The sequence below is a fragment of the Amphiura filiformis genome, chromosome 15, assembly GCF_039555335.1.
Source record: "Amphiura filiformis chromosome 15, Afil_fr2py, whole genome shotgun sequence".
NCBI lineage: Eukaryota > Metazoa > Echinodermata > Ophiuroidea > Amphilepidida > Amphiuridae > Amphiura > Amphiura filiformis.
Genome location: NC_092642.1, coordinates 34410207 through 34427420, shown reverse-complemented (window position 1 = coordinate 34427420; position 17214 = coordinate 34410207). Strand labels below are relative to the sequence as shown.

The 17214-nt window shown below is 43.1% G+C and overlaps 1 protein-coding gene across 1 annotated transcript; it reads right to left on the bottom strand.

The window, feature by feature from the left end:
* Positions 1-5522: 5522 nt before the first annotated feature.
* Positions 5523-16440, bottom strand: LOC140171550 (uncharacterized). The gene is made up of 5 exons (XM_072194825.1): positions 16175-16440; positions 13814-14038; positions 8601-9157; positions 7022-7133; positions 5523-5788 (listed from the first exon to the last, which is right to left on the bottom strand). The coding sequence occupies exons 1-5, from the start codon at positions 16436-16438 to the stop codon at positions 5657-5659; spliced, it is 1290 nt and encodes a 429-aa protein (XP_072050926.1). The 5' UTR covers positions 16439-16440; the 3' UTR covers positions 5523-5656.
* Positions 16441-17214: the final 774 nt, after the last annotated feature.

Here is a 17214-nt window from a genome sequence, read left to right as displayed (position 1 = left end):
GCGTAGTATGGAGCCAGACTCTGGCTATACGCACGGAGGGTAGACTTCCGCCTAGCCCCGGCGATGAGAAAAACAGCTTCTGATGAAAAGTATCCTCCGCTGCGTGTTCCCTGGTAAGGGCCATGCAGCTAACTGCAGGTGCTCTAGTGATACGCTGGGTGCCGCCGCCCCGGGTATCCTGAGTAGTTCTGGTACGTCGGGGGGTGCCAGCGGCCTTGCCGCTAGCAGAATGACAATGCAGTCTTCCCACCCGATCTTGGCCACCACCCTCATGAGTAGTGAGATCGGAGGGACTGCATAAGCTGTCATCCCTCCCCAGTCTATGGACAGAGCGTCCACGGTGAATGCTTGGGGGTCCGCGACCCTTGAGCAGTACACCGGCAGTGGATGATTGCGATGAGATGCGAACGGATCTTTCGAGGGGTGGTACATCCCCTTGAAGATCGTCTGATCTACCTGCGGAGCAAGGGACCATTCTGCTGGTCCCGACACCCTTCCTCGTGACAGATTGTGCGCGAGGATGCTGGTGACGCCCGCGATGTGTATCGCTCTCATCGTAATCTGCCTGAACTTGCACCACCCTATCAGGTGTCGTGCATGCAGGCTCAATCGTGGTGGCCCGGAGTCCCTTGTCTGTTGGGGTAGGCTACCACGGTTGTGTTATCCGTCAGGACAACGGTATGTGATTCCACGATCACCTCCTCGTGGCGAGGGAGGTTGATGTGAAACCCTGTCTCTATGGCCCCCATCGGCCCGAGACGGAGTCTGCGTGGATGTGGACCCCCCCGCCCCGTTTTGACGCTATGGTCGTCACTACGTGACATACCGGGGTGCAGGAAACCTGACACCCTGGGTCAAATTGGGCTGATGGGTCCACCACCAGAGTTCCTCTCGCGCGATCTCCGACAACGGAACCGCGAGGGATCTTGGTGACGACTGGGCCTGCAAGCAGGCTAGAAGGTGTAGTTGGGTAAGCCTAACGTAGAAACGGCAGTACAGTACGAGGTCTACCATACTGGCCATTAGGCCTACCACCTTCATCCATGCCACAGCGGGTTTTGCCCGAGACTCGCCAAGAGTCAGGCACACCGCACCATGTTCGCTCACCCGCTCGGGTGAGAGCACCGCGAACCCCTCCGTGAGGGTGATCTGGGCCCCTACAAATAGTGGTGTTCAAGCGTGGGACCACGCTGGACTTTTTTGAGCTGATCAAAAATCCAGGGTCCCGCACCCTACGGACTATCAACCCCATGAGACCCGTAGTCTTCAGTGGAGTGCGTCCGTATATGAGCCAAACGTCCAGGTAGCAACTGATGTTGACACCCCTGTGCTTCAGGTACGCTGCCACCACTCTGACCAAGAGTGTTAAACACCCTGGGAGAGATGGACAGGCCGGATGGCCGTATCAAAACTGGTAATTTTGATCCTGTACCTAGAAGCGCAGATGCCTCCGATCTTGAGAGGCGATTGGCATATGCAGATAGGGCGTCCGAGAGATCTAGCGATGCTGTTCCCATGCCCCTGATGGGGCAGGCGCGCACCGAGGCCAGAGTCCCCATTCTGAACCTCTTGGGCCTGAAGAACGTGTTCAACAGCCTGCGGTTCGGATGGGGCTCCGTCGCCGGTCTTCCTTGGAGCCAATGGCTCCAAGATCACCCGTAGAACGGGGGTAGACCGGGACAATCGCCCGCTTCGTGAGAAGCTGTGTGATCCCTGTCAGTAGTGCCCGGCGCTGGGGGCCGCCTGACGGCACTACTGTGGACCTCTGAAATGTGCAGACGAATGTGGGGAGACTGGGTTGCCAGTCTGTAACCCCCACTCACCACTGACCATACCCAGGCGCTCAAAGAGATGGTTTCCCACCTCTGGGTGAAAGCCATAAGCGGTCGTCCACTGGGAGATCCCCTGTGGAAAAACCGCTGAGCCCCCAGGAATGCTCTGCCTAGCTTCCCTTGGAAGAGCGCTTGCTCTTCTTCGGGCTTGCCAGCTGTTCCTGTGCTACCCTTGCGCCTCCCAGAAATGGGTGCTGCAGAGGTAGTGGGCTCGGTACTGTTGGTGGTGCACGGCCTGCTGAAGTCGGAGCTCCTACCCATGGTAAGGGCAGTTTCCGACCTCTTCAGAGTGCTCCCGTTGGTAGCTTCTTTGCACGGTCCTCTACCGTAGCGCAGAAGCATCCAAAGAGAAAAAGGACCCTGCCTTTCCATCGCGTTGAGCGATTGGAGTGGCAGGCCCCTCCCCCCGGCGCTGAGTGGACACCCTATGGGCTAGGCCCATGGAGCTCTCGTTGAGGCTAGCTGTTAGCACCGCTAATAGGCTCACCTCGCGGAAGAGCTCAGATGTTGTCTGAGCGTGATACGCTTGACGACATCTGGGTCCCTCTCGGATCCCCTCAGGTAGGTCCTGTGGTCCTCCCGCTGCGTTACGCAGAGGAAGCGTGCAAGCAGCGGCGCCATAGCTCTACTGAGCTCGACAGCCCTCGATATCTACCCGTGAGGTTTGCCGGGAATGAGAGTGCAGGCGGCCCCTGTGAGGAAGCAGCAGTTGAGCATCCTACTGAAAGGATCCCTGGTCCTCCTCCATGGACTCCCCCTTAGGGGGTGTCCGGAGGAAGATCAGTGCTGTTGCTCCCCTCGCGGGGCAGCGGGGAAGGAGATAGTGATGTCACTACGGACTCAGCTTCCGACTCCTTTCCCTCGCCCACAGTATCCGTATCATGCTCCGATGATGACGGTAACTGAGGACGGGCATCTGAAAGCGGGTAAGAAGGCACATAACCACTGTGTGGCTCGCCGACTACCTGCCAGCAGAAGAGGGAGTACTCCCGCAAGACCCTGAGGTATCCGCCATGGCACCACTGGGTCCGCATGCTCTCGCAGCCGCCGCCCTAGCGCTTAGCAGCACGGGCCTACCCTGATCAAGATCTGGGTTAGCCCCATGCCGGCTGGCCTGGTCAACAGCTGATGTTGGTACTGCGTGGCCATCGCTAGGCGACACTTGCCACGGTGCTAGGCCGTGGAAGAAACACCCTGCGGCGGGTACCACGGGCATACCCAGCCGGCAGCTGACCCTGAAAGGATCCGCCACCAGGGTAACCCCATGGTACTGCAGTACCAGCACCGCCTCCCCTTGTTGCCACAGAGACTGTGGCGACTAAGGCGGTGCTGCGGTACCGGTGCGGTATCAGCGTGGGTACCCGTGAGGGTTCCCAACTGTGGGCCGCTGTACCGGCGCCGGACTGCGTGCCCTGTTTGGGGGATGAAGCTGTGTGCTGGCGTGGTACCGGCGCGGTACTAGCATGGGTACCCGTGAGGGTTCCCGGTTGTGTACCGCTGTATGCGTGGTTCCAGCGTAGGTGCCCGTGAGGGCTCCGGCTGTGTACCACTGTACCCATGCCTCACTGCGCTCCCCGCAAGGGGATCAAGCCGTGTGTATGGGTACCCGCTATACCGGCTGTCCCTTGGCTAGAGGGAGCTTGCCTAGTACCACGGGTAGCTGAGCGTGCAGATACCCCGATCAATCACCTCGCCACCTGAATAGGCAGCGCCAATCAATGGAGCTATGCCCTGTTGATTTGACAGTGATCGATCAAGAGAGGGTAATTGACCCATTGACGGTAATGGATCACCCACGCGCCGCTGGCTCTCGAGGACATAAGTGGGTTGTTGATCAGCTAGGCTGTTCAAGCTACTTACTGTACCCTCTAGAGCTTCGCCCAAGGTCGCTGTGTGTGGCGGACCACTCACGGCAGCTATGGGCGGGTGCATAGCGGCTACCACTGAAGTCAAGCCGTAGCTCGCCTTTGTAGCTGCCACCGAATGCACCTGGGTCGCTGTCCCGTGAGAGCCCAACCCCTGAATAATCGCCAGCCAGTCCCTGTGGACAGCCAGCAGCTATTCTAGGGCCCAGGGTATCACTCGGCGGTCCCGCCATGGAACGCTGCCGTGTGACAACCCCAGTTGGTTCTGCTAAGACTACACCCACAGCGTTAGCCGCGGTATCGCCTCTGTTGAACCCATGCATGCTAGGGTTCAACCCAGGCAAGCCCGGGGTACCCTTGCATGCTGCCCGTCGCTGGCTACTACTGTGGCTGTTTGAGCCCGTAGATATGCCTGCAACAGATGGGTGTCCTCCTGCTAAAAACCCGTGAGGATTTTCGCTAGAGGACTGGTATCCTCCTGCTACAAAACCCGCTAGGGTTTTCGCTGGTGGTTACCGCTCTGCTGCCTGCTACTTTGCTCCGACGTATAGTCAGTGCTTTCGCTGGCTGCTGAGCCTTTGGACGCGCTTAGCAGTCCCGAAGGAACCGCTTGCTTGTCCGGGGACCGGAGCCCCTTAAGCAGACCTGCCATGACCCATAGGGGCTGTCACAGCAGAATCTACCGTGTCGACTGGTATCCTCCTGCTGCAAAACCCGCTAGGGTTTTCGCTGGTGGTTACCGCTCTGCTGCCTGCTACTTTGCTCCGACGTATAGTCAGTGCTTTCGCTGGCTGCTGAGCCTTTGGACGCCGCTTAGCAGTCCCGAAGGAACCGCCTGCTTGTCCGGGACCGGAGCCCCTTAAGCAGACCTGCCATGACCCATAGGGGCTGTCACAGCAGAATCCACCGTGTCGACCTTACCAGTGCCCTTGGTAGATTTCTTCTTCGTCTTATGGCGATGACGGAGCCTATCCCAATCGTCAAGCTGGAACTCGGGGAGGGCTAAGCAAAAGAAAGACATCTAGAAGATCGTGAGCACTCCCTGTGGGTGAAACAGAGCGGTGTGGGTCCCGCTCCGTCACCAGGGAAGGGCAAGCCCGACAGGGCCGAGGCGAAGCGAGGAGAAAGGGAGGGGGCACTACCCCCCAAACACGCCGACTCAAGCCCAGTAAGCAAACCTGAGCACGGAGGCTGGTCGCTAACGTTAGTGGTAAAGTAAGGACTGGCTAACTTTATTACTAAAATGTCAGGCGGGTCCCTACCAATCCCCACCGTATGAATATCTGATTAACTTCGTCTTTATTGGACGGTAATGAAGACATAACGATAGAGTAATCACCCTAACATAGCAACAATAACCTACCGTACATGAAATACAATGTGTATGTACAAACATCTATTGTAACTTACAGGCTGCAATGGTTGTTTTACGTGGGAAACAAAATGAATGGCGTCAACGAGCGGCCATTTTGAATAATTATTGCTCGTGTGTCCCGTATACAAACGGAGGCACGATATGTAGCTAAGTTTTGGATCGTTTTTTGTCACTTTTTCGCCAGAAAATGCCGTCAAAACTATCCTCAGCGAACAATACCGGTTTGGTTTTACCTAAGGTGTGAAACTACAACCGTATATCTCGCCTTTGGTCGAGAAATTGATACACAGTGCTATGAACAATCGATAGGCACGCCTGTGTCAGTCGGAGACCAAGGAGGATAAAGCGATCATATGGTGTGGCGTCACCTTTTGGGTGAGTCCACCGGGGATCGGGTTTTTTTGTTATTTATTCCTTTATGTGGGACAAAATGACTATTGGTTTTTCCGCATCTCGGGATCGATGCAAGAAGTATCTTAATCAACATCGGAAACGGTAAGATCGACCGGTGTACTGAGTCTCTCTTCTTTAACTTAAATTGTGCAACCGGGCTATAAATCTGTTTTGTCACTTCAGTTTGATTATTAATGCACTGATGTATGTATTCCATTAACTTTCATCCAGTCTCTTAAGATTCCAATCATTGGGTCATAGAATGTCCTTCCTGATTCCATCATGTCAAGGGCTATCTCAGCATGACCACCATCAACAAGTACCTGTAAAATAGAAATAATAAGAAAGAAAATAAGAGACCCAGACAGAGACAGCAAGATAGAGAGACAGACATATAGACAAAGACATGCAGACAGAGATAGACAAACAAAGACAGACAAAGCCATCATACAGAGAGACAGACATATGCAAAGGGAATGGGAAAGACAGAAACAGAGGGACAGTGGGAGGGAGACATGGGACAGACATAGATAAGGCCAAAAAAAAAAATTGTTGTGTTGCCCTCAACCGTCCGGTCCTAAATCCTGAAAAATCAGGGTCGCAATTTTTTTTTTTTTTTTTTAATGATGATTTTACAGATTTGTTCAAAAAATCAATGTTTTTCACTTAAAATTAATATTATATTGAAAGACTAGTCTTTAATTGATGTCTAACAGGTATCCAGAAGTCAAAATTGACAAATGTCCCCTAATTGAAGAAGCATTATTTAATATTTCAGGGATTTTTAAAATCTGAAGGTTAAAAAAAAAAAAAAAAAAAAAGAAATCCGACCGCCCGACCCAACTTTCCCATTTTTCCACTTGAGGGCAACACAACAATATTTTTATTTTGGCCTAAGACAGATCAAGAGAGTGAGAGACAGGGTCGGATCCAGGAATTTTTGATAAAGGGGGCGCCTTTTGGTCGATGACGAAAAAAATGTGCTAAAGGGAGTTACCCCCTCGAAAACTCAATGGTTTTGGCCCATTGTTTGCTGTTCATGGCGAATTTGTTCCTTTTTTTAAATTTTTAAGTTACCGGCGCCCTTTGCTAGTCAAAAAATAGAGGGGGCGCGCGCCAGCTGCGCCCCCCTAAATCCGCCCCTGAGAGAGGAGAGTAAAGGGAGGATGAGAAACCAAGTTAGTGTCTTCAAATTCCTTTTAGACAAATGAAATTTTAAAATCAAGCAAGTATAGAAATTATATAACAATAATGCATAATAACAAAACATATCTAATTCATGAACAAATATCACCACTTACATTAGGGAACTTATAAGAACACTTATCAAACTTAATTTTCTCCTCCGAAACTTTCCTGTGCTCCAAGTCTTGTTTTGAGTTTGAGGACATCAAGAGGTATCTAAAAATGTCTACCTTTATGTTGTGGGATACCTAACATGACCATGGAAGGATTGAAGAACCAGTTGCATAGCCAAGGGGGTGTGGAAGGGGACAGTTCCCCCGTCCTCCTTGTAAGAAGTCTTGCCCCATCTCATAATAATAAGGGCCACAAACCTTTAAGGTAACAGGTACATCCATAGAAGATAATGCATCAGCAAACTTCTCAGATGATATGATTGGTACAGTTGTGTCTTTAGCTCCATGAATCAGAAGAAAAGAAGGCAATCTGAAATAATCAAAATATGATATAATTGTGATTAAACTAAATTCTTTGTTTGCCCCTGCTTTGTACTTTGATTGACGATCTGAGTAGAAAATGATACAAAATCCAGTTGTTCCATATTCTATTTTGAGGTTACAAACCCGGGGGGGGGGGGGGGGGGTATTACAGTTTGGGTTTGGGAGGGAGGGGCCGGCGGGAAATTGGAAGGGGCGCCAAAAAAATACCAATTTTTCAAGAAATTTGGACCCATTTATATACCAAAAGTCAAAATTTTCGGCCGAATTTAACCCAAATTGTCTTAATTTTTACAAATTTTCCCAAAATTTTGGGAAAATTTAGAAAATTTTGGCTAGATTAAGGAAAAATTGGGATATACCAAATGGCTGAAAATGCTACCCATGTTTGCGGCACGTCCCCGTATGGTCATTTGTACTGAGTACCCCCCCCAGGGTTACAAACTACAAAAGAAAATCATAGAAGGGGGATGTGATGATCCACAACCTCATCCCCCACTTTTCAAGTTGAGATTTTTAAACCACTGGAAACCTCTGGCTACATGTTTATGTACAAATAATTTCTTGCAGATTAATTCATTTAGCAAAAATATAGTCAAATTTGAATTAGTTCTGGTATACCAAAATGAAATTACAACACATTGTCTATGGAGCTGTGTAATACACTAAATCATGCATAACTCGCAAATGTAAAATACGAATCAACTGATATTTTGGGGATAAGCTTTTTCATGGATATCTACTAAAAATGTCACAAAAAGAGGGTGCTAGGATCACAAAATACTCCTTAAAGACTCATCAACACCACTAAAAAGAAGACTTTACAGTGAAAACTACAGCCCCTCATTTCTATTCACTGTGGTGCCCACTTGCATACTTCATATCAACACATTGTGCAGTTATTGTCCATTTTACTATACTTAATACACAGAACCTGTCAGAATAGATGTGATACCTCTTTACTCACTGCACCTTACAAGTATGGGAGTATTGCTAGTTTGTTTTGGCATTTGGTATTCGCTCCAATTCACTGAATTTTGCACACAACCTACGAAATGTATTTTATTTGTATGGTTCCAAACATCAATAAGATGTAAAGACAGAACATATGGAATTCTTTATATTAATGAGACAATGTCAGAATTATTGCTCTCAAAGTGTGTAAATCTAACAGCAAATTCCCTCCATTATTATGTTTTGATGGATCCAAGTTGTGATAATATTGGATCCAAAACATAATAATGATAAAATTGATGCTTTACGCCCAATATTTATTGGTCTCGCTATGAGTTGTAAAATATTGGACTCGACTACGTCTCGTCCAATATTTTAAAACTCATAGCTCGACCAATAAATATGGGCTCAACCGATCCAATTTTATATCAAACTAGTCTGAAATCAACAGCAGTACATAGTACACAGATTGTAAATAAATCAAAAATAAAATTAAACATACTTGTTTGTTTGGTCCTTCTCCAAGTCTTTTACTGTTACAGTTGGTGAGAATTGATCAAAATTTTCAAGTCCGTGCATTGCCCTCCACATAGGTGAAAAATCTTCCACTCCTCTCCACGTTTCATGATGATAATGGTCCATAATATGATACGGTCCTCCGATACCAACTACTCCTTTGATAGAATGGATCACCTTATGATATGATGACTCAGCATTATTTAAAGATGACTCAGCATTATTTGAAGACTGACATAAATCTGTGTCACCCATGTACATATCAATTTCATATTCATAGAAATTGTCAAAACACCCCCTATCAAGGTGGACTGTTTCACTATTTGTATCACATTCTGGTTCTATACAAGAAGGCTCTTGGTGTTTTAAAGGCTTAGATGAATTTGCAAGGTTTACAACTAGTTGAGCGGCAAGATGGGCACCAGCGGAATGACCTACAAGGATAATGTTATTTATATCTGCACCATACGACTTGATGAGGTCCGATGACTGAATGAAATGTATGGTGTCTTCAATGTCATGCAGCATATCTGGTGCTGTACCCTGTATTGAATGACAGAAAATATTATATAAAATACATATCTACTGGTAGCTACATTGTATCTTCAGTAAATAGCACCACTAAACAACTTGAATAAATGATAAGAGTTGTTCAACATTTTCACTATATTCACTTTATACTACATGTAATTTTCAACCCATGCATTCTCTCAACAAACTTTGGTTATAATTTTTACCCCCTCCTTCCCTCATGTATCCTTTTACATTATGCACAAATGTTGAATGACCATAAACTATCTTCAGTAGATAGCACAATCACATAACAGGTCTAGTGGTTGTTATACTTCATTAATATATTCTTGTTCATTGATTGGTTAAAAGTGGATCACATGACCAAAAATAGTTCTACCATCAATGCGATGGAACAGTTCACGCACGCGAAACTGTCATAGCGTGATTTCGCGCTGCTGTAATTGGTTAGCCCGACTTTAGCCTATTCGATTTTTTTGAAGGGCACAATATAGGTTGTGCTTAAATTGTCATGCTGTTCTTCGGGATAGAAGCTGGAGAGTCAAAACGTCAAATAATTTTCTTTTAACCAATCAATGAACAAAGAACATATTAATGAAGTATATAAAACAAATATATACTGCCTTTATTCGAAGTTCTGGTTAAAACTATGGTCCCTCATTGAGATCAATTATACTATTTTCCTTCGGGCTGCGCCTCAGGAAAATAGTACTATTGATCTCACCTCGGGCCCATAGTTTTAACCAGAACCTCTCATGGCAATATATATTTGTATACTAACTTCAGTAAATAGCACCATTACATAACACAAGTCTATGTTCAGTATATATCATAACTAGCACATAGTTATCTTCAGTAGATAGCACTTTTTCATAACAGGGTTACATAACAGAGGTCTTGTGGTAGATCTTCAGCAGATAGCACCATCATGTTAGCACAAGTTAGTGGTAGCAATGTTCAGAAGTGGGACTTTTATAAAACATTTGTGCTAGCTATACAGTGGTTCACTTCAAATTTGGTAATTGCGCTGCAAGCGCACCGACAAATATCTTCAGTATATATCAGAATACACATTAGAGGTCTTGTGGTCGATCTTCATCAGATATAGCATCACCACATTTTATAGCACAGGTTAGTGGTATTTATCTTCAGTAGATAGCACTTTTACATAACAGAATCACAAGTGCTATCTTCAGTAGATAGCACTTTTACATAACACAAGTGCTATCTCCAGTAGATAGCACTTTTACATAACACAAGTGCTATTTTCAGTAGATAGCACGTTTACATAACACAAGTGCAATCTTCAGTAGATAGCACTTTTACATAACACAAGTGCTATCTTCAGTAGATAGCACTTTTACATAACACAAGTGCTATCTTCAGTAGATAGCACTTTTACATAACACAAGTGCTATCTTCAGTAGATAACACTTTTACATAACACAAGTGCTATCTTCAGTAGATAGCACTTTTACATAACACAAGTGCTATATTCAGTAGATAGCACTTTTACATTTAACACAAGTGCTATCTTCAGTAGATAGCACTTTTACATAACACAAGTGCTATATTCAGTAGATAGCACTTTTACATAATACAAGTGCTATCTTCAGTAGATAGCACTTTTACATAACACAAGTGCTATCTTCAGTAGATAGCACTTTTACATAACTTCAAGTGCTATCTCCAGTAGATAGCATTTTTACATAACACAAGTGCTATCTTCAGTAGATAGCACGTTTACATAACACAAGTGCTATCTTCAGTAGATAGCACGTTTACATAACACAAGTGCTATCTTCAGAAGATAGCACTTTTACATAACACAAGTGCTATCTTCAGTAGATGGCACGTTTACATAACACAAGTGCTATCTTCAGTAGATAGCACTTTTACATAACACAAGTGCTATCTTCAGTAGATAGCACTTTTACATAACACAAGTGCTATCTTCAATATATAACACTTTTACATAACACAAGTGCTATCTTCAATAGATAGCATGTTTACATAACACAAGTGCTATCTTCAGTAGATAGCACATTTACATAACACAAGTGCTATCTTCAGTAGATAGCACGTTTACATAACACAAGTGCTATCTTCAGTAGATAGCACTTTAACATATAACAAGTGCTATCTTCAATAGATAGCACTTTTACATAACACAAGTGCTATCTTCAATAGATAGCATGTTTACATAACACAAGTGCTATCTTCAGTAGATAGCACTTTTACATAACACAAGTGCTATATTCAATAGATAGCACTTTTACATAACACAAGTGCTATCTTCAGTAGATAGCACTTTAACATATAACAAGTGCTATCTTCAATAGATAGCACGTTTACATAACACAAGTGCTATCTTCAGTAGATAGCACTTTTACATAACACAAGTGCTATCTTCAATAGATAGCATGTTTACATAACACAAGTGCTATCTTCAATAGATAGCACGTTTACATAACACAAGTGCTATCTTCAGTAGATAGCACGTTTACATAACACAAGTGCTATCTTCAGTAGATAGCACTTTAACATATAACAAGTGCTATCTTCAATAGATAGCACTTTTACATAACACAAGTGCTATCTTCAATAGATAGCATGTTTACATAACACAAGTGCTATCTTCAGTAGATAGCACTTTTACATAACACAAGTGCTATATTCAATAGATAGCACGTTTACATAACACAAGTGCTATCTTCAGTAGATAGCACTTTAACATATAACAAGTGCTATCTTCAATAGATAGCACGTTTACATAACACAAGTGCTATCTTCAATAGATAGCACTTTTACATTATATAACAAATGTTATATACTTCATTAATATATTCTTGTTCATTGATTGGTTAAAAGTGGATCACATGACCAAAAATAGTTCTACCATCAGTACTCCTATCCGTAAATAGTACCTCTAAGCCGTAAATAGTACTTTTGACCATGCCTTCCGTGTGCGCGCATTTGATGCGACGGAACAGTTCACGCACGCAAAACTGCCATAGCGTGATTTCGCGCTGCTGTTATTGGTCAGCCCGATTTTAGGCTATTCGATTTTTTTTGAAGGGCAAAATATAGGTTGTGCTTAAATTGGTCGTGCTGTTCACTCAGGATAGAAGCTGGAGAGTCAAGACGTCAAATAATTTTCTTTTAACCAATCAATGAACAAAGAACATATTAATGAAGTATATAAAACAAATATATACTGCCTTTATTCGAAGTTCTGGTTAAAACTATGGTCCCTCGTTGAGATCAATTAATACTATTTTCCTCTGGGGCTGCGCCCCTCAGGAAAATAGTACTATTGATCTCACCTCGGGCCCATAGTTTTAACCAGAACCTCTCATGGCAGTATATATTTGTATACAATCTTCAGTAGATAGTACAGAAGGTCAATGACAGTTGATATTAAGTTTCCTGCCACATATTTTTGTCAAGTGATGATGCGACTCTTTCATTATTTAATTCATTGTTTGACTGTATTTCATTACATTACCTATATTGTTGTTGTATAATGACCATAAGACCATATCAAAATAGTTAATGTTTACACCCAAGTGCTTACATCATCTTTACAGACACTTTGCAACAGATTTCAGTGAAATTATTAAAATGAAAAGAAATTTTTGTAATCACCAAGAATATGACGGAATCTGTTAATGTTTATTATTGACTACATCCTGTACCCCCAACAACTAAGACAAATGGCTGAAATCATCAGCAGGGAATGCCTGACATTTTGAGAGTTAATATTTTTGATTATTTCCATGGAAAGTTTCAGATAATTAATTTTTTCATGAAAAGTTTTGGCCAAAATGAAAAAGAGATGCGGGTGGTTGACAGGAAACTTGGAATCGACTTTCATTAGCTGAACACAGGTCAGGTAGTATGCAGGTCTACATTTATTTGGGTTTGGTTAGTACCATACCACACTGATGCATTCTATGTATACTGAGCCAAATAAATATCCTTACACTTGGAAAAATAATCATAATTTCAAAACTGAACCATATTGGGGGATATTTGTTTTCTTAATAGATGCGCTATCTAATCCTGCAAATTTTGACACCACATTGAATCCAATGTGACCTCAAGAAGTAAAGTTACAAGCTATTGAATAGACTAAGGTCCTGTTTTAAAAGTGACAAACTGTCCTATACAAGTGCAAAAAGATTCCAAAAAGCGCAACAAAGAGATAACACAGTTTCTTCAATGAAGCGTTGTTTAAAGCAGATTTTATTTCAGTTTTTACTTCTTTGTACTTTTCATAACTTTCATTTTATTTGTCAGCTCTTTTGTTTCAGTTTTCTTTTGTTACTTTTGTTTTAAACATGTTAAATGAAAGGCATGCACAAATTAGCCATTCACCACTCTCAAACCAGATGTCTAGTCCGTGGAGTTTTGAATAGGCCAGTTTGTCACTTTTAAAACTGGACCTTCGTCTAATCAAATGCTTGTAACTTTGCTTCTGGAAGTCACATTGGATTCAATTGGGTGTCATAATGTTCCGGATTAGATAGTGCATCTATTAAAAAAACAAATTTACCCCAATATGGTTCAGTTTTGAAATTGTGATTATTTTTCCAAGTGTAAGGATACTTTTCTGGCGCAGTATAGATCAACATACACATAGATTTGATACCAAATTCAGCTCACCTTTGGGTATGTACTATAGTTTGGTATAACTGCAACACATCCTAAAGAGTTTGCCAGTGACTGGCCCAGTAATCCATACATGGCCTTGTGTCCAGAGCCCCAAGCTCCTCCATATATAAAGACTACAACAGGTTTGCTGGCTTTCTTTTCACCATCGTCTGATGTCGAGATAGAGTCTGGTTTCCATATGTCCAGTGTGTTTCCATTTCTACCATAGGTGTGATCCTAAAACAGCAGTATTGAAGACGTTTATAGAATTGATAATCTTGGCATAGATCTATTGAAGCTAGTGCAGCCCTGGGCAGTTTAAAGCCTTTTAAAGTTTTTAAGTAGGATTTAAAGTATTGATAATTTGATATTGAACAAAATATTTGGCTAGATCCATAAACTATTTTTTTTAAATTTTATTTCCAAGATTTCCATAATTTTGATACCCTGTTTCTTCAAAATGTAAATAGTAGTCCTGTTCAGGCTCTACTAGCATGGGAAAGTCATCAAACACTCCAAGACTTTCACACCCACATCCCCTGTGTAGAGCTGGAAAAGAGATTAGACCCAAAAAGTGCCGCCTCCGCCATGTTTGCGTGTTGGTCATGGAAGGCAAAATAGTTTACATCCAGATTATTTCGCTATGCACCAGTAAACTTTGATTTCAAAGTGTGTGTTAAAGGATGACTCCGGCAACCACAACATTATGCCTTATATGTCAGAAACATAATTATCAAGCACAAATCACATGGTTTTATTTAAAACAAACTCATATTGACCATAAAAATAAAAACATGTGATATTCAAAATTTCTGCGCCAAAATTATCCAGTGCAATAACGTCATGGTTATTTGTGCTCAATTGTTGTCAGCCTTCATTGTATTACTGGGACGTCATTGCACTCGACAATCTCAGCGCCCGGGAATTTTGAATATCGTGTGCTGAGAGACGGCTGTTTTAATTCATTTTTATGGTCAATATAAGTTTGTTTCAAATAAAACCATGTGATTTGTGCTTGATAATTAATTTTCTAACATACAAGGCATAATGTTGTGATTGCCGGAGTCATCCTTTAACTGTGCTAGTTTGCATTATGCAGGAAATGCATAGTGCCAATAACACACGCTACGTGCTATGCAAGCAATTAACCTAATGCTCAAGCTTGAAGATGCAAGTTTCCTGAAAAAGTACACTATTTTAGTCTCCATGGGTAAGAAACCAATATGGTGGATTTACCATGAAATTTTACCCACAGTGCAATTCTGAGTCGGTACTCTTTAGGGACCATTCACAAACACTACTAAGGGGGGCCTGATGCAAAAAAATTTCATCGTGAAAATTTTTCGGGGCCCCCCGTTTACAGACCTCAAAAATTTCAGGGCCCCCATTTTTGACATGAAAATTATGGGTCAAAAGGGGGGCATATAAACTCAATTTTCCCAGGAAAATTTGTGGTCATTTTTTCAGGGCCCCCTTTTTGCATCAGGCCCCCCTAACAAGTGTTTGTGAACGGTCCCTTAAGGGCTGTCAATTTTTCGGAATTGCTTGGCATGAGATATTGTCTAAAATGATATATCAAGTTGATTAAAATTAAAACATTCGAATTCAGCATGTCAGCATCACCCATTGCGCTTGCACAACGCAGGGGTGTCTGAGAGGGGACGTGCCCCCTCCTTCAGCCATGGAAAAATGTCCAAAATGAAAGTCCAAATAACAAATGAAACTATTTGGTGCACCATTTTTACACTATGGTTATTTTCACGTAATATTTTGAAGATGCATGAGATTTTACTACTTTAGCAGCTCTTGGCATGATATTACTGGCGTGCAATTTTATTACCTGTGTGTGAGAAAGTCCCAGAGTGTGTGAGTCCAGGGGGGTGGCACTTACATTACGTGATGGACACCATGCTCATGTACGGACTCTCGAAATGCACCCTAAAAGAGTATTACTCAGCATGTGCAAAACATACTCTAAACAAGTATTTTGCCACTTTTTTAACACTAGTAAGAAAGTAAAAATTCATGTTCAGGTTCTTGTTTAATATAAGTATAGTTTGATGTTTCTTAATGTTTTACCCTACGATTTGTTCTGATAGAAGCCAAACATAGCCTATTTCACCCTTTTTATGCTGCCATTAAACTTTGGTACCCTATGCAAGTATTGTGCTTGGAAAAGTATACCCTTTTTCCTGATTTTTGGCGTTTTTGACACCCTAAACAGGTACAGCGCTGTACTTGCCCAATGCTGAAAAACAACCCTTTTTACTTTTTTTAAAAACAAGCATGGTGTCCACCTTGAAATACAAGTGGCCCCCGGGGTGTGAGTGTCACACCCAATGCCTGACATTTGACACTTTTAGGTCTAATTACCTTGGATGCTTCATCACTGCTCCTATAAAACTGATTCCACTTCAACCATAACGGAAGCCACTTAAGAAGGGCTGCTTGTTCCAGGATCAAATAGTTTTGTTTATACACCCGCTGTGGATGTAGAGCCTTATATCTTGCCTCCCCTCGACTAGATGGCCAACCATAAAATACATTTGCAGCGATCACAATCAAGTAGGGAATGCCCAGTGCTAGGACAGCAGTCTTTGTGATCATCTGCATTGTGTTTTCAATATATCTATTCATTGGTACCTGTTCAGGGAAAACAAAAGAAGGAATTAGTTTAACCCCAGGAGAACTACCTGCTGATTGGGGAAATAACAAAAATATTAGGGGCCTCCCTGTTTAAGTGTTGACAAAGGTCAAAACCTTGGCTTTGCCCACTTTTGCAACAAGCCGCCTACTGGGTAATTATTCATAGTGCAGTTATGCTGCACAACAAAGTTGATTGGACCATTGCAGTACTTAAACCTGGTTAACAGGAAATTACACCAGCGAAATTGAAATCCTAGCATTACCTGTTATCGAAAATTTTGTTTGATTAATGTCAACAAAAAGTAAACTTTTTTCAACCACTGTATCTAACCAGCAGAACGCACATGGGTTTCTGACCAAATTAACTTCATATTTGCCCATTTTAGCCCCCAAAATGCAAATTTTCGCGCGCTTCGTGCGCATTTGTCCCACTTTTGCATGCATTTGTCCCACTTTTGCACCATATTTCATCAGTTTAGCTTAAAAATAGCAAAAATTTTTGCCGCCAAAAGGTGCTGGATTCACTATACTTCCAAGATTTTTTCCAACCCCATCCCCCCAAATGACAAAAAGAAATCTACGCTACTGTTAGACCAAAATGGCAGCTCCCGAGGTCCAAGAACACCATCGCGCATGCGTATGACCCTTGAAAATTGGATCAAGTTCATTCATAAAATACAATAATGGTATAATTATATGCATAGTAATTAAAAGTGCTGTTCAGTGGTTTCTGTATGTTGTTCATTGTTGTTCTGATGGGCTTTTAG